Source organism: Sinocyclocheilus grahami, unplaced genomic scaffold, assembly GCF_001515645.1.
Source record: "Sinocyclocheilus grahami isolate Dianchi unplaced genomic scaffold, SAMN03320097.WGS_v1.1 scaffold158.1, whole genome shotgun sequence".
NCBI lineage: Eukaryota > Metazoa > Chordata > Actinopteri > Cypriniformes > Cyprinidae > Sinocyclocheilus > Sinocyclocheilus grahami.
Window position 1 is genome coordinate 593,184 of NW_015505337.1, and position 19,791 is coordinate 612,974.

The 19,791-nt window shown below is 35.5% G+C and overlaps 1 protein-coding gene across 1 annotated transcript; it reads right to left on the bottom strand.

The window, feature by feature from the left end:
* Nucleotides 1-288: 288 nt before the first annotated feature.
* smyd2a (SET and MYND domain containing 2a) lies at nucleotides 289-14,039 on the bottom strand. Its single transcript, XM_016282323.1, has 12 exons — nucleotides 13,620-14,039; nucleotides 12,040-12,103; nucleotides 7,338-7,448; nucleotides 5,061-5,121; nucleotides 4,543-4,667; nucleotides 3,653-3,720; nucleotides 3,458-3,560; nucleotides 2,950-3,060; nucleotides 2,156-2,279; nucleotides 1,267-1,441; nucleotides 1,034-1,142; nucleotides 289-896 (listed from the first exon to the last, which is right to left on the bottom strand). The coding sequence occupies exons 1-12, from the start codon at nucleotides 13,790-13,792 to the stop codon at nucleotides 813-815; spliced, it is 1,308 nt and encodes a 435-aa protein (XP_016137809.1). The 5' UTR covers nucleotides 13,793-14,039; the 3' UTR covers nucleotides 289-812.
* Between the last annotated feature and the right edge of the window lie 5,752 nt (nucleotides 14,040-19,791).

Genomic DNA, 19,791 nt, shown 5'->3' on the forward strand with positions numbered 1-19,791 from the left:
ATATATGGATTTCATCACCATGGTTACATCCAGGGATGCGACACAGCTTATGTAGAGACTTATGACAAAAACAATAGCAGATGATGGTGATTACAAGTCGCTGGATGTATTTAGTGATACAAAGATAAATGTGTTTATTTGACATATTTATATCTCTATATACGGTCTTAAATAAATTGTAATCAAAGTCGTCAATTTTTGTCATAAGGAATTTATTACTTTAGTGTCACATTAAAATTTTGCATGTGGCAGTCTGCATATTTTTTTAATTCCCTCTTTTTTTTTTGACCATGCTACCTGTCAAAATTGTACAATACTAAACAAATAAACTTTTAACAAACAAATAAGCAATAATGAAAGTAACACTATGAAATGCACTGATTGAATGGAAGTCCAATATCTTAACATTGATCAGTGCAAAACAATATCCATGCAAACAGACAAGTTAAACAGAATCAGTGATCCGAGTCCTTCGCCTTATTGAGAATATATAAACGATTGACATTCGTTAGCTATTGAAAACAAGAATATTGTTGCTACATGAGAGGGCAAAATATTGGTTAAAAACCTGACATATATTGATATGATTCTTAAATCTTAGCCCTTCTTTACAGAAAACAGTGCAGCACATTTGTGCAGACAATCCAAGCAACAAAATATTTCAGACTCAGGCCATCTATTTACAAACCAAAAATTCATTTAAATGACATCTCAGATGAACAGACAATTTTGACATCACTGTGTTTTAATATTTCCAGGAGAGGTATAAGACACATGCCAGCGTTTGATGCATATTCCTCCATGCGTTCCCATTATTTCTGCTCTTCCATTTCCTTCTTAATCTCAGCGATGTATGGGTGGTCTTTACCGTGGGCAACATCCATGATTGCAAGAGCCTGTGACAAATTCATCCACATCAATTTGTAAAGCCTAATTGTAATCTACAGCAATTCATATTTTCCATTTGGATTTTAAAAGGGACACCCACATCTAATACTGCATTAGTATTACATTAGCACTGCTAGCGTCTTACCTTCTTTAAAGCTTTAACTCCTTGTGTCCTCTTCTCAAGTCCTAGGTACAATCTTCCAAGTTTCAGGTACATAGAAGCCACATTCAGTGAGTAAGGAGGATAGTGCACACTAGAACAATGAGGATTGAATACTATTAATAAAGTGGACCCACTGTAAGTTCATTATTATTCAACTTTTAAAACGTAAAAAATGTAAGACATTTAGAGAGGAAACGCACTGGGCGCAGCATTACCTGTAGGGCTGGATAATTTTCTCGCCATATTTCATTGCTCCATCCCAATCCTGCATATAGAGACAGACTCCCATTGCCTGATACATCATGTGCAGCATGTACACATTGGTTTCAGCAAAGATCGAACCCATTTTCTCCAAGCTTATTTCACAGATTTCCAGCAGTTCACTGGGGGGTACTTAGCAGTTAAGGAACTTCCACAAAACCTCCACTTCAGGACATATACAAGATATAAGATGTAAATTTTTTTTTCTTTTATATTTTTGAAAGAAGTCTCTTATGCGTAAAATACAGTAAAACAGTAATATTGTGAAATATGTTTACAATTTAAAATACGTTTTCTGTTTTAATATAGGCTATTTAAAAAAAAGTAATTAATTCCTGGCAAAGCTGAACTGTCACACCAATTTTCTTACATGATCCCTCAGAAATGATTTTAACAAGCTGATTTAGTGCTCAAGGAACATCATCATCATCAAGTGTTAGAAATAGTTTGTGAAAAATGTGATCAATTTAATGCATCTTTGCTAAATAAAAGTATGGATATCTTTCACGAAAAAACATACTGTATATATATACTGACCTCAAATTCCTGAATGGTAGTGTATTTTGTCTTTGACAAAGTGGTAGCTTGGGGTTACACAAGTTAAGCACTATTGATTTTCTGCTGTCTTTTCTCAGACTTCACAAGCAATTGTGAATTGTAAAAACACTAGTGTATGTTTTGTGACAATATATCCCAAAGGCTAGTATGGCTTCGTCAAGATTAAAAATATCCCGCTGCCTCTAGATTGCCCCATATTCAAAATATTGCGCAATAGTGCAGAACTATAAATGTTCACGTTCACACACACACGAATCCAAAAGAGAAAAGGCCAATGAAGGATATTTTTGTAGTGCTTCGCTCTCCTGAACTCCTCAATGACATTTCTGGCATACATCACCATCTGCTTGATTTCCTCTTGCTCTGGAGGTGTGCTAAGCTTCTGTCGGATCTCCATTTTGGCTTTGTCCTAAAAAAAAAAAAAAAAAAAAAAAAAGGGTGTTTATTCCAAAAAAACAACATTGGTAGCTTGGGGTTACACAAGTTAAGCACTATTGATTTTCTGCTGTCTTTTCTCAGACTTCACAAGCAATTGTGAATTGTAAAAACACTAGTGTATGTTTTGTGACAATATATCCCAAAGGCTAGTATGGCTTCGTCAAGATTAAAAATATCCCGCTGCCTCTAGATTGCCCCATATTCAAAATATTGCGCAATAGTGCAGAACTATAAATGTTCACGTTCACACACACACACACACACGAATCCAAAAGAGAAAAGGATATTTTTGTAGTGCTTCGCTCTCCTGAACTCCTCAATGACATTTCTGGCATACATCACCATCTGCTTGATTTCCTCTTGCTCTGGAGGTGTGCTAAGCTTCTGCCGGATCTCCATTTTGGCTTTGTCCTAAAAAAAAGAAAAAAAAAAAGAGGCTGTTATTCCACACATATCAACTTGAGTTCTTGAATTAATATTCATTTTTATTCAAACCATAACTACACATTTTGCCATGCTCCAAAATGCACACACACAAAAATAATCATGTGCAACAAACTGAAAGTGATGATTTCCTATGCCTTTCTACATCAGACGGGTTTCTGAAAACCTGTTTATTACAGGGATAAAATGACACTCACTTTTGATTTAGAGGTGCATTCTTTACAGTCACATGTGAAGAAGTAAGAATCTCTCAACCGTTCAATTCGATCCTCTGTTGGATACAGGAGGTCAATATAACTGTTGAAGATCTATTCAAGAGAAACAAAGAGGACTGTCACAAAATACCACAATTAAATTAGTAATGAGATGATTATGCAATACTTATAAGATGATAGATGTCAGGAAATTCAAAACTGATTTTACCAGAAGATATTACAAAGCATTTTATATTTTACATCACAATTCAATGACAATGACGACTATAATTCTACAGTAAATAATACATAAGGAAGACTTCTTGAAGGTGACAACAGCGAATCATATTAGGTCTGGCTAGTCAGTAAAGACTGAAGAGCTGTTGCTGTTTAGCAAAAACTGAGCATTATATTGAGCGTATAATTCAGGTTACTTTATATTCATGAACAGTGAAATAAGCAGCAATGTTTTTTTTATAATGACTCATGTTCATGGTGTGGCTCGTCTCACCTCTTCTTCAGGGCTGATGTCCTGCATGGCTCTCACCTCGGCCACTGTACCTTTATACGTCACAATCACATTTGGGCTACAGCTGTGGTTCATCAGAGCAACGCTACCACAGATAACAACAATAAAAACATTAAATTACTCAAATATTTAACATATTGAGATCATGGCAATTGTTTTGATTTCTATGAACCTTACTCTGGAAATACAGCAGAACCCAAATGAGACAGCTCCTCATCTTCAATGGTGAAGCCATTACAGTTCACCTATGGTGTAGAAAGGGAGGATTTAGCATGCATTTGCCTGAAACATCCCCTGCATTAATGTCATGGACACACAGACTTGGAACTTTCCATGAATGGAGCATATTGATTGGAGTGAAAAATATTTCATGTTTGATTTTTCTAAACGCTCAATGCTTTCATTCTTCCATGGAACATAAAATGAAATGCTAGACTGAATGACAGTCAAAGTAACTGTTCACTTTGATCACATCTTTTTCCATACAGTGAAAGCAATAGACTCATTCTCTTTCAAATTTACCCAAAATTTAGAATTCTGTCATCGATTACTTGACTGTTTTCTTCTGTGGAACATAAAAGAAGATATTTTTTAATTACCACTGGCACTGAAAACAATGAGATATTTCTCAAAATATCATTCTCTTAAGCTCCATAGAAGAAAGCAAGTCATACAATTTTTACAAGTTGACTAAATGATAACAATTTTTATTTTTGGGTGATGTTTTGGAAAAAGATTTTGGAATTTTTATTTTATTTTATGGGTATGCATTCATAACTTAAACAATGAATAGAATATAAAACTTAATTTAATATATATAATACTTAGTCTGCATGATTTCGATAGCAATATAAAATAAAGCAGCAACGTGATTATTTTATTCAGTAGCAAAAAAGTGAGCTAGTTTCAAATAAAAAAAAATTCATTTATTTTTTCCATGATTTAATGCATTGTTTCATTGGTGCATATCCATGAAATCATATCAAATAAAATGATGATAATTTCTCTATATTCATTTAGTACAAAAGTTCCAAAGTTATACAGAAATGAAAATCAGTTAGCTTTACCTGAGCGAAGAGTTCAGTAAGTGCTGCATTATCAGGAAAATCGAGATGTCGGGAGTAAAAGTGGTGTAGTGCAGCAATGTCTGTATCATTCATCTCATTCTTCTCATTATCTAGCTTGTCCAGATCTGACAAACATGCACAGAAAAGGCAATTAACATTTCAACTTCAAAAAGGCTCCAGTCTTACATTATCCAAATTATGCCACAACTTGGACAGAATAATTATAACTGAATTTCAAGGCAACAGCAGAAATAGGTCTCTTTACATCAAAATGCACAATGTCCGATTTTTTTGTGGCTCCACTAGTTACAATCTGAGACATAGACGAAGGCTTGAAGTCCTACTCCAGGCGTCATATATCTGAGACAGCCAACAGAGCAGCTGGTAAAGGTCATTAAACAGGTGTGGAAAGTCACTGGCTTTTTAACTTCAAACCCTCATTTAAGAAAACGCCTTTGCATTTTTAAAACTGTATAAGGATAATTTTTGGCTCACTCAGAGAACAACTAGACACTCACGTGCTTCTAATTCTCGAAGAGTCAACACTCTTTCTGAAGGAGTCCTTTCTGTTTGGCACTTCTGAAAAACAAGCAAATGTTTAAAATTTAGATTTTTAAAGTCTTGCAAACGGTCAAACATGCAAAACAAATACTTGTTTCAGTGTTTGATAAGACATAACAGTTTTCCGGCCAACTGTCTAACGGCGCTTGCTGTGTGACACAAAGCGCCATGTGTCGGCTGAGTGAGTCACAGGGAGAGCTGCCGGGGCTGATGCATTCAGGAAAAAGACATCCATGAAAAACACATGGTAGCACCATATGTGCCAGAGTGGCACTGAAAATGCTACATCTAAATCTAAACTTAGACTAAATCATCAGCTGCACGCTGGATTGTACTGATTCTTAAAAAAAGACTGAATATTACTACTGGTGACCCTTTCAAAAAATGAAAACCAATGCGTGTTTTCACACCTGTGAAGGTTAATCATCTGCGCAATGTAACCGGTGTAGCCAGAAGATCTGAGTTTCTTCATACTCCCTCTCTGCCGGTGTCTGAAACCCGATAAATGCTGCCTTCATAGGCAATATACGGAGGTAGGAAGGCAACATGGCACATCTAAATCCAATGTTTGTGTAACATCCTGTTGTCTGAAATTCCTTGATCTGGCTGGATTTTGAAGACGAGTGAAGAGATGTGTGCTGTTTTCACTGCCTATGATCTCCCACAATACTGTGTGTGTGTTCAGGCGCATGAGTAAAAATCCCATCGGATGGAGGATGATTTTTTTTCTCTCATTTTTTTAATTTCTAAAAAAATGTCCATCATATATTGCTTAAAAGCGACAATAAATCCATTTATAATTTTACAAAAGATTTCTATTGCAAATAAATGCTAAAAATAAATGGTCTATTCATCAATGAACCCTGAAAAATGTGCCATGGTATCCAAAAAATATTAAGCAGTATAAGTGTTTTCAACATTATAAATACATTGTGTTTCTTGAGCACCACATCAGCATATTAGAATGATTTCTGAAGGATCATGAAGTGACGCTGAAGACTGGAGTAATAGCTGCTGAAAATACAGCTATTCATCACAGAAATGAATGACATTTTAAAATACATTAAAATAGAAAACTGTGTGTAATAGTAAAAATCATGTATGTGGTGATTATATTCCTCAGTGATTTGTTTTTGAGCAAGCTGCCTCTTCTCTGACCTTTTTATAACAGATACTATTTTTTTCAACACATTCAGAGAAAATAATCAATATCACCGTCTTTCATGTAAAGCTGCAGGATCTGCAGACATTGCTGACTTAAAACTCTATTCAAACTACAGAAGCGGCACTGCAAAATGACTCACGTAATTGGCAAGTGAGGATTGTGACTGCACTAGACCTCTCTTACTCTGTGAACTGAAGTACTCATGAGTAGAGTGGCTGTAGCTATAGACATTATTACAGCAGACCAGTGGAGAGCTGCCTCCTCAACACAGTTACACAGCCAAAAAACGTTTTAAGTTCTAACAGGCAGTAAAGTTCTAGCAGAAACTCAAATGTAATTACTACCTTTTAGTAAATTTACTGTAAACTTCCAACTAGGGAAGTGTGTTAGTCTGCAAAATATAATTAAGTATAATAATAATAGCGTTACCAAGAAGTGACTTTAAAGCAGTGTCACTCCTGTTTCCTAAAGCTATTAATATTGTTTTCGTTAATTGAAGTAAAGCTGAAATAAAAAAAAGAAATATTTGATGAAAAGAAAGTTACATTAAAATTAGAAATGTTGCTTTGAAAACTATCTGAAATAAAATGTTTAATTTGAAGCATTAACTAAAACTGAAATAATAAATTAAAGCTATATATATATATATATATATATATACACATATATACACACACACACACACACACACACACATAAATAATAAAAATGACAAAAGCACAACAAAATTACTAAAGCTTGAACTACAATTCAAATTAAATATTAATACATTAATAGTATACAAGTAATGCTAAAACAGCACTGCTAGAGCATTTGGCATCCATGCAACCAAAGTAATAATGTTACAATCTGAGTGTGTCTGAATATGTCATATAGTGTGGCACTTTGTGTTGAAGGGACAGTTCACCCAAAAATGAAATTTTGGACCCCACTGACTTTCATTGTATGGACAAAAAAAGTATTTTTCAAAATCTGTTATTTTGAGTTCAGAATTTAAATTTTTTGGGTGATCTATCCGATTATGAAAACAGAGTTATACTGTTATGCCAAAAAAGTCGGTCGTCCTCACCTGTTTCAGAATTATTCTGGCGACCAGTCGCACGGTTTCTGAGGGACACCAGTTTTCTCCATATGCGCACATGGCCGAGCACTCCAATTTGTGCATGGACCAGTCTCCTCTCTGAGGGAAGGACAAGGACATGTTTATTTTCACATAAATATAGCATATTTGTTCACACTTTATTTTAAGGTCCAATTCTCGCTATTAACAAACCCTTAACTACGACTTTAGCCTCAAACTCCTAATTTACGGCTTATTAATAGATAGTAGGTAGCTGTTAAGTTTTGGTATTGGGTAGGATTAGGGATGTAGAATATGGTCATGCAGAATATGTGCTATATAAGTACTAATAAGCAGCCAATATGTTAATAATAGGCATGCTAATAAGCAACTAGTTAATAGTGAGAATGGGACCCTACACTAAAGCGTTATTGCATATTTTTATATTGCATCGGCATAACATATACTCCGACGAACAACGTAACACACTCAGAGCTCAAGGGTCACAGCTCTTCTTTTTGAGATGATATGCTTTTGATATAACCAATCGCATGTCGGCTCGTTTCCGTTTGATGAGTAATGCGTTCAAATTGAATGGAGCCTCAAGACGAATACGAGAATTCCTGAGAGATAAGACTTTGAATTAGTCTCGGGCTGCCTCACAGACTACTGGGCAACGAATAAACGAAATCCTGTGTTCTGGCGAGCAAACAGAAACTGATCCCTAATGCGTTCGAGATGGATTGTCATAGCAACAGCGCGGCCAGAATGCCTTCCAGCTCAATTTAGGAATAGAGCAACACCCAAGTCCCTTAAAATAAACAGGCTACGCAGACTTGCTCCATTATCACTGCTTAAACTATATTGGTTTGCTGTTCTTTTTTTGCCTTTGGCTTTTTATATTTAAGTGGACAAAAGGGTGTAATTTTTCTGCAATAAAATACTCTTCCTTTGCCAATGACAACCATTTGTAGCTTCCTTTCCAAGGAGTGTAAACACTGTGGTGCTATCAAAACATTTCTCTGTTTATTTGAACACTGTGGTCAGATGTCAAAATCAATGGTGTGATTTTTGGGGTGAGACTTCCTGGAAGTAATTTATGCAGACAATGGCGCATAATATTTGAGATGACAAAACAAATATGCTCTACATTTACTCCTTGGATAAGCTGACGATAACATAATTGAAAAGGCTAGTTCAATCTATCCAGCCTATCAATTTAAAGGGATAGTTCACCCAAAAATGAAAATTCTGTCATTAATTACTCACCCTCATGTCGTTCCAAATTCGTAAGACCTTCGTTCATTTTTTTTTGGAACACAAATTATGATATTTTTGATGAAATCCAAGAGCTTTTTGACAGCAACACAACTGACACGTTCAAGGCCCAGAAAGGTAATAAGGACATTGTTAAAATAGACCATGTGACATCAGTGGTTCAAACTTAATTCTATGAAGCTATGAGAATACTTTTTGTGTGCAAAGAAAACAAAAATAACGACTTTATTTTACAATTTCTTCTCTTCCAAAGTCTTCCTCTCTTTTGAAATCTTCAGACTAGAGGTCTGCACGGGCTTTAAACTGAAGCCCGAACCCGACCCGTACCCGAGATCGTCTGACCCAACCCGACCCGAGCGGCAGTTAAATTTAGAGGCCGAAGCAGACTTTTTTTTTTCCACAAAGATTAGCCAATTTAAAAAAAATGCTGTATTTCACGATTGCATGCAACGGTCAGTAAACAAATACATGTAAAGAAACAGAATCCTTAAGGCTCGGCCAGTTCACAAGGCAAAAGAAAAAACACTTACCAGTTGTATTTTTTATTTACCAATTATATAATTTATTTGAATTAGCGAGAGAGAGAGAGAGAGAGAGAGAGAGAGATGAAAGTTGCGTGTGTGAACCTGCGTCTGCGCGCCTCTCTCTACAAGCAATGAGGCTTAGTTACTTCAAAAACAGCTTACCATTGCAGAGAAATATAAAGTTGCGAGTCAGTAGCCTGTCGAAGCTATTTTACTAATAAAAGTTTCCGTGCGCACTAATGTGTGTGCGTAAGCAGCGTAGCCTACTACATATAGTTTTAGTTTAGCTATAACTAAACCTGAACCCAAAGCCATTCATTAAACTTTAACCCGAACCCAACCCGAAAGTATTTCGGGACCCGTCGGGCTCGGGTCGGGTCGGGTAGCAGACCTCTACTTCAGACATGTTTATGAAGATCTGCTTGTAAGCAAGGCGCAGTGCATCCGGGTTAAGTTGATAAAGCATAAAGTCATTATTTTTGTTTTCTTTGCACACAAAAAGTATTCTCCTAGCTTCATAATATTACTGTTGAACCACTTTAACTATTTTATCAATGTCCTTACTACCTTTCTGGGCCTTGATCATGTCAGTTGCATTGATGTTTATGCAGGTTCAAAAAGCTCTTGGATTTAAATCAAAAGGATGAATTTGTATTCTGAAGATGAATGAAGGTCTTATGGGATTGGAACGACATGAGGAGAAGTAATTAATGACAGAATTTTCATTTTTGGGTGAACTATCCCTTTAAGGTCTTGTGAAGTGAAAAGCTGCATGTTTGTGAGAAACAAATCCATCAGTAAGGTGTTTTAACTTTAAACTGTTGCCTCTGGCAAAAAAAAGTCTGTAATCCATAACACTGCCTCCAGCGAAAAAGTCGATCTGCTGTTGTCCTCTCACATCAAAATCCACTGTTTTAAATTGTTTTTGCTTGTAAACAGTGATTGATCTGTGGATATTTCTCTCCTGATTCAGACGAGACAACTTTTTCACTGGAGAAAACAATATTATGGATAGATGACAATATTAGCTCAAAGTAATGGCTTGAAGTTAAAATGTTTTAATAATGGATTTGTTTATTTCAAACAAAGTTATTCGCTTCACAAGACATTGTGTGAATTACTTGTGGATTATTGTATGCTTTTACTCAGCTGTTTGGACTCTCATTCTGACGGCACCCATTAACTGCAGAGGATCCATTGGTGAACAAGTGATGTAATGCTACATTTCTCCAAATCTCTTCCAATGAACAAACAAACGTGCATATACCTTGGAGGGCTAACAGGGAGTCAATTTTAATTTTTGGATGACCCATTTCTTTAACATTTGATGCTCATCTATGTAGCTTTGCAACTCAGTTCAGACAGAAAAACAAAGACCCAGGGACAAGCCTGAATAGAAACACCAAACAGCCGTATGATGATGGATTCTAATGCCACAACTTGTACAACGCACAAAAACAGCAGGGACGAGACAGAAGGGCCTTGTGGTAGAGTGCAAATCGATTATTGATGATTTTTATTTTCAGTGCTGGATTTTTGACTCTGCTTGGCGCTCACCAGCAAAGATCAATTACAGAGCTGTCACTCTGACTGTGGTCTCCATAGACCACTATCCCTGTTGCTCATCCTGGAGGAACTCATGAATGAGGAAATGAGTCAACTGTGCTGTCTTATACAACGTTTATGAGATAAAATAAATATTTTAAAGCCTTTCAGAAAGGAAAAAGTCAATATGAGAATTATAGTATTGATTGGAGATGCATTACCATTCAAAAGTTTGAAAGTCTCTTATGCTCAATTCTACAATTATTTGATTAAAAAAGTAAAAACACTAAATTAATGTTTTCTTTGTTAATATATTTTAAACATTCCATAAATAACAGAGCAAAATGCTCAGCATCCATTATCCCAGTCTTCACACCACATAGGCCTAATCCTTCAGAAATCATTCTAATATGGCTCAGAAAGCATTATTATTTATAAATGAATTTAATGCATCCTTGCTGAATAAAATAAAAATGCTGACCTGCTGACCCCAAACTTTTGAATGGTAGTTGTAGTATGTTTTCCTTTAAGCTTAAACTGCCATTCTTCCATTATGTCACCCTTGCAGACCATGTTGTCTAAATCAAACCATATAAACTATTTACTATCGACGCAAATTATTACATGCATATCAAAACTGTTCAGCTACCCCTGTGACCCTACATAGGATAATTGCTTTGGAGAATGGATGGATCAAAATTGGTCTTAAATATGCAGCAAAGAGTGGTGGAGGTCCAGCTGATTTTGAGCTGCTAACACAAAAGTTGCAGGTGTGATTCCAGGTGAAGAGAGTCCATTATCTATGGAGTTCATTCTGAGACTGCGCTACTCTGACTCATACACAGGAAAAGCACTTCAGCTATGTTGCTCCAGTGGGACCATCCTTGCAATTAGAGCACTGTAGTGTAAGTACTAAGCGTTGGGGAAAAAAGCTCTGATATATGCTGACAGAGCAAAATTAACTTTATAGAACTGATCATTATGGCTGTGGCTTCTGATTGGTCAATACAGCATTCCAGTGTTACATTCCATGATACAAGAACAGCTCTGACCAGTTCACACTATATCACTACGCAGCACCCATAGCAGATCATAATTCATGTTGCAAAGCAATGCATTTTTTATTTCCTTTTTGTGAGCTTGACAGCCTGGTCACTATGGACTGTCTGGCATGGAAAAGAGCGGCTTGAAGATTCTTCAAAAAATTTCTCTTTTTGTGTTCCACAGTATATGAACAAGTAAATAATGATAGAATTTTCATTTTTCAGTGAACTATTTCTGTAATGGTCAATGGAGCAAATCCACACCAAGACTATGATTTCATTTTCTTCATCAACCCATTAAGATCACAAACACAGACTTACCTGACACTCTACATTGCAATAATAGGCCTGTTTACATTTTCCACACTTCGACAGCCCTTCTCTCCTGTAAATGAAATAACAAATAGTTTAAGTGGTCAGATGATTTTCAATTCACCCTTCAGTATGCCACTATTTCCCTCTATGTTGAAGGGATTTTTCACCTAAAAATTTATTTCGGTCATCATTTATTCATCCTTATGCCTTTCCAAACCCCTAACACTTTCATTATTCTGTGGAACACAAAAGGAGATGTTCGAACGACAGCCAAGGTCACCATTCACTTTCATTGCATCTTTTTTCCATACAATAAAAAGTGGTGGATTCTGTCATTCTCTTTAAAGTTCACTCAAAAATTCTGTCAGTATCATCATGATATTGTTCCAAACCTGTATTAATTTCTTCTGTGGCACATAAAATATGATATTTTGAAGAATGTTGGTAACCCATTTTGGTGTCCATTGACAAATAACAGATATTTCTCAAAATATCTTCTTTTATGTGCCACAGAAGTCAGTCAGTCAGTCATACGCGAGTAAATGCTGGCAAAATATTCCTTTAAGCTAAACTATCCCTTATACGCTGAAAATATGCATGGTTTAACTGTTCACAATAAGATCTACATCATTAATTCAAAAATATATAAGGCGATTTTTATTTCATGCTAAATTGAACATCTCCTTAATTGTTCCATGGAAGAAAGTCATACTTCACCTTCAGTGTAACAATACGAAAGCTGCAAAAATGATAATCGACTAAATCCACTGATTCTAAACTCGCAGTAATTCTGTTGTACCTCAAATCATCACACGCTGTAATTATATGCATCAATAACACCAAACGCTTTCATTAAAATGCATAAAATAATAATTTAGACAGTCTGAATTGACATTTGCTTACAGTAGAGATATACTGTCATTGCATCTTGCTGATTTATCTAGTATAGAACCATAGTAACAATACGAAAGCTGCAAAAATGATAATCGACAAAATCCACTGATTCTAAACTCGCAGTAATTCTGTTGTACCTCAAATCATCACACGCTGTAATTATATGCATCAATAACACCAAACGCTTTCATTAAAATGCATAAAATAATAATTTAGACAGTCTGATATACTGAGATATACTGACAGAGATATACTGTCATTGCATCTTGCTGATTTATCTAGTATAGAACCATCACACAATTCTCCAAAAAACATTTACGGACTGGAAATAAATATTTCACTGAACATTCATCCACAGCACTCACTGGCCGTGTTGGATGTGTATACAAAGTGGGTCACCCTTCCCAGTGCATGACCCAGCAGCATTTAAACAGCAGTGCAAACACAAAAGCACGTGCCAGCCATCTTTAAGAGGGATCAGCCCCGAAGAGAATGCGGATTACGTGCTTGTCAAACATGTCACTATCAAAACAACTTTGTTTGTGAACTATTATAAAAGTTCATAAATATTACAATGCTGCTATGTGTGCATGCACTGTCAAATGAAACATCCGTAAACAACACGCCATGGGCTTCTAGTCTCGTGCACAAAGACACAAAGTGTCAGACGTCGACTTATAAGGAGCGCTGACCTGGTAAAGCAGCATTCGCAGTGTCCGCCTCTCTCGTTCACGGTCAGCACGTAAGCATACGCCGGACAGGCGAACACTAGATCACCAACTTTGAAATGCTTTGTGGCTTTGAGTCCTCGGCCTTTACCGGGGCTCTGAAACCTTTCGGTGCCCTCAATTCCCTCGGTTTTCATCGCTCTTGACCTGCTGCTCGCGTGTCACACTTCCTTGGGCTCGTCAGAAAGCGGTGTCTCGGTCTCAGTTGGTTTTGTTAGCGACTGCGGCAAGTGTAGTGACGCCACTGCCACACCACATGTTCGGCGAAGAAACTCTGAACAACGAGCTGCACCAGCAGAGAAGCCACGCGGAGCCACGCACGCCCAGCGGTCCTAAAGCCCGTCCGCGAGCCAGAGTACACCTGCGACCTCGTTATTTGGCCTCATGGCGCCATCGCGTGCTCATCAGGTGGAAGTGAGGCATGGTGTGATTGTGAAATAATCCGGTCGATCTCGTAAAATTTCTCCAAAAATCACAACGGCTGCGCCAGAAAGCAAAGACAGTCTAATGCCATGGAAAACATTTGTGACCCTGGACCACAAAACCAGTCATAAGGGTCGATTTGTGAGATTTATCAATAATAAATAAACTGAATAAATAAGCTTTCCATTGATGTATGGTTTGTTAGGATAGCACAATATTTGGCCGAGATACAACTATTTGAAAATCTGGAGTCTGAGGGTGCAAATGAATAAATACATAAAGAAATAAATAATTCAAAATATGGAGAAAATCGTCTTTAAAGTTGTCCTTTAGCAATGCATATGCCTATATATTACTAATCAAAAAATTAAGTTTTGATATATTTACGGTAGGAAATTTACAAAATATCTTCATGGAACATGATCTTTACTTAATATCCTAATGATTTTTGGCATAAAAGAAAAATCGATCATTTTGACCCATACAATGTTATTTTATAAATATACCCGTGCGACTGGTTTTGTGGTCCAGGGTCACATTTATGAAATTCATGTACAGGCCTACTTAATAACTACGGCATATTTATTCGGAAACCAAAACTTAAGCAACAGACATTTAGAAATGTACATATAAGAAAGTGTGCTTTTCTTCCATTATCATTTGTTTTTACACAGAAGTCGTAATATTTATATGCATCTATTTCATTAATAATTCTTACTCCGTACCACTATTATTATTATGCGTTTAATTTTTTTGTCAGTGTGTATTGATGCTTTTTATTGATGGAATAATGTGTGACATTGTCATGAAACTAAATGAAGAAAACAAATCATGGTTATAACCGCACAGGATTGTGGGACATCATAGGCAGTGAGTGCTGCAAATCCGAACAGATTAATTAATCTTTTAGTTTGATGTTACAGAAATGAATTGGGACGCGCCTTGATGTCTTTCTACCTCCAAAATACAGCCTTTGGAAACAATATTTGTTGGACGCAGCCATAGACATACTTTAAGCTCTTTTGAAAAGACACTTGTGCTGATTTCGCTCTCTCTTTTTTCATATAAACTAATTTGGTGCTGTCTTGCATCTCAGTTATCAATAATGAAAATAACATCAGAGGACTTGTACTTAGAGGACCTCAAAGTATTGACCCTGTAATGTCTGACATATAAAATAATAATCTGATATATATTAATAGAACAGTTAACTGAATATAGGCTAACAGAAAACAGTTCGCATATGTTTCTATGTTTTGTATCATATGCTGTTTTCCCCACAGTTGTTCCATAATACACTTGGTGGCTCTGAAGTCTGCTTCCATCAGTTTACCATATAGTGCACTGCTACATGCTTAAACATGCTCTCCAATACCTCCATCTGCTGGTAAGAGCGAGTTATACTCAACCAGATGACAATTTATTGCTCCAATACTCCGGCCCCACTGGGATTGTTGTTTTCTCATGTCCTGGATATTGCACTTAAGAATTGTTAAATCAGAATTATGTTTCCCACATCAGAGGAACATTAAAGCCTGAAAGGATTAGTCTTTTAAGGCAGAGGAGTTGCTATTGTGAACGCAAATGTTGTTTTCCAGTATCGATCTGAATGTATTTTGGCAAAGAATTGCATGTGGAGAAATTATTCCAGTAATAATGAGGAAAAGGAGCCAAATGGTCAATACATGAATGACAAACAAAAACTAACCACTGCATCAATTGGGTGTTTTTTATATAGAAAAAAAGAAACCCTAAAAACAAAGATGTTTGAGCTTTTCATTTTGAAATGCTTCTAGCTGATTCTACATTAAAGGGTGGTAAATGTAAGGCCAGCATTCACATGCAAATCATCAATTAGTCCGATTGGCAAAGTTACAGAACAGCTCTTTGTGTTAAGTTATCATCAGTGAGGTAGAAGAGTTGAATAATTCATCACAATTGTTCATCTTTCTGTAATAAAAGCAGCAGCTTTTGGCTCCTGGATCAGTATATATTTTTATATGGTTTGGATATGGCAACATTATGAATGACTATGAATGCGCCCAGTCCTTGTATCATCAGACTTTTTCATTTTCTTCGCCAATTTATTTATTTTTGCTTGTTATTTTGTGTTCTTTTAAGGGAAGACTTTTAGACATTTAAACAGAATGCAAAGGCTTTCTTTTTCTTTTTCATAAAACAGTTTATAATAAGAGCATTTCCATGATCACATATTATTTTTGTGTTGCATTTCACTGTGAAATTTGACAGGGGAATTCTGTGGGACTCCAACATGCCTTAGTTTCAACTCATGAAGCAGACATGGGGGAAGGATCAAAGATTAAGAAATGACTCACGAAATTCCCTCTCTGCCCCATTCTTCTCCATATTAAAATTTTATAAAATCACCTTTCAGATAAATCCAAGGATCTGACACAAACATGCACCTAAAGGATTTATCCAACCCTGCTGCCCAATCAAAATATTTTTTTCTTCTTCTTAGTAGTTCTAATCTAAAGACACAACCCTTTATAATGCCATCAAAGAAGAATACACCTATCCATTTGTGAATAATGCTATCATTTTCATTTATTTTCCTGATTAATGTGTAATACAATGTTTCTTGGGACATAAACCCCCCTCTGTTTGGCATTCCCGTAGTCGTCATGTCCTAAATACTAAATCATTTTTGATATTAGCAAGGGCAGAGCCTATGGGAATAATAATAATATTTTTTTCTAATAAAAGGAAGATAGATTAGATAGTCCGGATTGTCATTTTGAATTAAAGAAAATGATAAGGAATGAAAAAAAATATATAAGTAGATTTAGTTCTCAAGGAGACTCAGATATGATAAAATGCTTCAATCTGCAGATGACAGAGAGCAGTCTGAACCCTTAAATCTCCCCATAACAAACATGTAGGGCTTAACGCTACACTCTGAGCTCATTAAGTTTGGACCCTGAATGTCTGCAATTTTTTTCCCTGATCTTTCCTTTTTAACCCCCCAACTGTGTATGATGTTCAGGTACACTTACATCTCACTGTGTGATAATATACAGTGCTTTCACGCACATTGAAAAAATTCCTGTCTTCGTTTCACACACTCTTCTTCTACAGTTCCTTTAGGGCACATCTTAGTTTCACAGAATTCTACCAGCAGCTGTTGCAGACATGAGTAATGTGCGATTGTTGGCCCATAAAGTGCTCTAAGAAAATTCCCTGCAGTTGTAGGCCCTGCGCTGTTATTAGTGGCCGCTTGGATTGAGTGCCAAGTCTGTGGCCACGTATCACCACAATGATCTCTGTTTTCACTGTGGAGCTTTGAATTCAACTGCCCGATTCCCTCAAAACAGGTGCAAAACTGACCTCAGTTGAAGTTGGTGATGGTCTCACTTCTGCTTTGAGTGACACAATTAGTGTGATACTGTTAGCACCTTTACACCTGTAACATTTCTACATTTTACATATATGAGATTTTAAAAGGTGATGCACATCATATAAAAAGTGGTTAAAGTCTAAAATTTAAAATGATATTTTATTTAATTGTCAAACTATTTATTTAATTGGACTCTTAATACAAGAAGTAAGAATTTTACAATTACCCCAGTTACAGTAGTTGGGGCAATTGTAACACTTAATATGTTAACTTGCTGTATTTCAAATACGATTATGCTTAAAAGTAATAAATATCACTGCTTTAGTACTATATTATAATATTATCAATTAACATTAAAATAATAATATATTGGTACTGATTTTAGATGGCAGGACTAAAATGTTTAAATAGCTAATAATAATAATAATAATTATTATTATTATGTCTAAGTGATAGTTTCATTATTATGATTTAAAATGGATTAAATCATTTTATAAAAAAAATAAATATCAGTATTTAATTCAATAACAGTCAACTAGATACATAATGAAATAATGTTCATTATATATTTTAAAGATTTAATATTTCCAAGTAACAATTTTACAAACAATTATTATTATTAACAATTAGTATTATCTATTGTTATTTCATAACTTTTGTTGCAGTTGTCACTAATGTAAAATCTTCTGGTAGCTGCTAGTGATAATGTGAGTACCTGTCATTCATACAGTGTTATTGAGATACTATTATAGTTTATATATTATATTTTATAATATTAATACAAATGATAATAATAACAATAATAATAATAATTATATAAATTATTTTTTAAATTTTATGTTTTCTGTTAATTTTCATTTTAATTTGAGCTAAAGTTTTACTAATTGTGTGCTTTTGTCGTTTTTATTCGTTTTTTAAATGTATTAATAAAAAAAAAAATGTCTTTATGGTTTATATTAATTTCGGTCATCAAGATAAACTAAATTAAATGGTGCATTGGCAACTAGCTGAAGTAAAATAGGTTTAATTATTTTTTGTTTTATTTATTTAAGTTATTTTATCTAAAAAGCCACAACATTACACTCTAAAAAATGCTGGGTTAAATACAACCCAGCGCTGGGTAAAATATGGACAAACCCAGCGAATGGGTTGTTGCTGGGTCAAAACAACCCAATTGCTGGGTTTGTCCATATTTTACCCAGCGCTGGCTTGTATTTAACCCAGCATTTTTTAGTTTTATTGTTTGTTTTAATAGCCCTGCATTGATGTTAGCATTCAACTAAAAACTCAGGGATTTAAAAATTCAATTAAATTCAAATTTATGTAACTTTATATATACTGTACATTGAAATGACCATTTTTAGTATAAATGTCACAAAGCATTAAAGCTGATGCACATGTATGAAATTGGTTTTATGGTTAGGTGCTCATATTCTTTTCTGATCTCAAATAAGAAAATTTAAGGCAAACATTTGAATTAATGTAGGCCCTGCTGTGCTTACAAGTCCACACTCTACTGAGCTGATGAGAGCAGTTTTCTTTAATTCCTCCACCACAATCATTTTATTAATATGGGTGAAACAGGACATCTGGACATTTAAATGCGAGCCATTATGTGTGCCAAACAGATGCTGTTTTATAACCATTTACAGATGTTCATATGACCTGTTTCATATGGATGAGGACATTTCTTGTTTAACAAGATCAACATTGGAAATAAATAATTTCTAACGATTAAGTTGCTATATTTTTGTCTTAGCACAAAATGTTCTTGTTACAAGTTTCTCTGTCAAGCATTTTCTGCAGATTGTTCTGGCACGTATTGTCTTCTGAATGTCTCGCAGTTGACGTGAAGAATATACTTAAGCATGATTTGTTGTACTTGCCTTTATAAGCATTTGGCTTGTTCCAAAAATCATCCCATCATGGAGTAGAAGGACCTAATATTATTGAACTGGTCCTAGCGTACAGATTTGATGAATTGACCATGTTCTTGTGTGCTTATCTTTTGATTGAATGAAAAGGATGAGATTGTCTGAGGAGAGGGCGGGGGGGGCTTCTTTGTGGATTAAACACAAAGACCGAAGCATCCTCGTCAGAAAATATTACATTTACCAAATGTCTTCATTGCGTCTGGGTTAGATTGCATTTAGTTTATTGCTGTTACATGATGAAATCCTTTCAAGTCCTCCCAGGATAGGTGATGTTCATAAGATAAGGTTGTGTAACCCCTTATACTGTTTATCAAAAATTAAATTGCATCTGTATTGGTTTGTGGCATAAGTATAGCTAATAGCGCTTTTGCATAGTGGTCCCAAAAATAGATGATGTTGCTGTTCAGGGGTTATGTGAGTG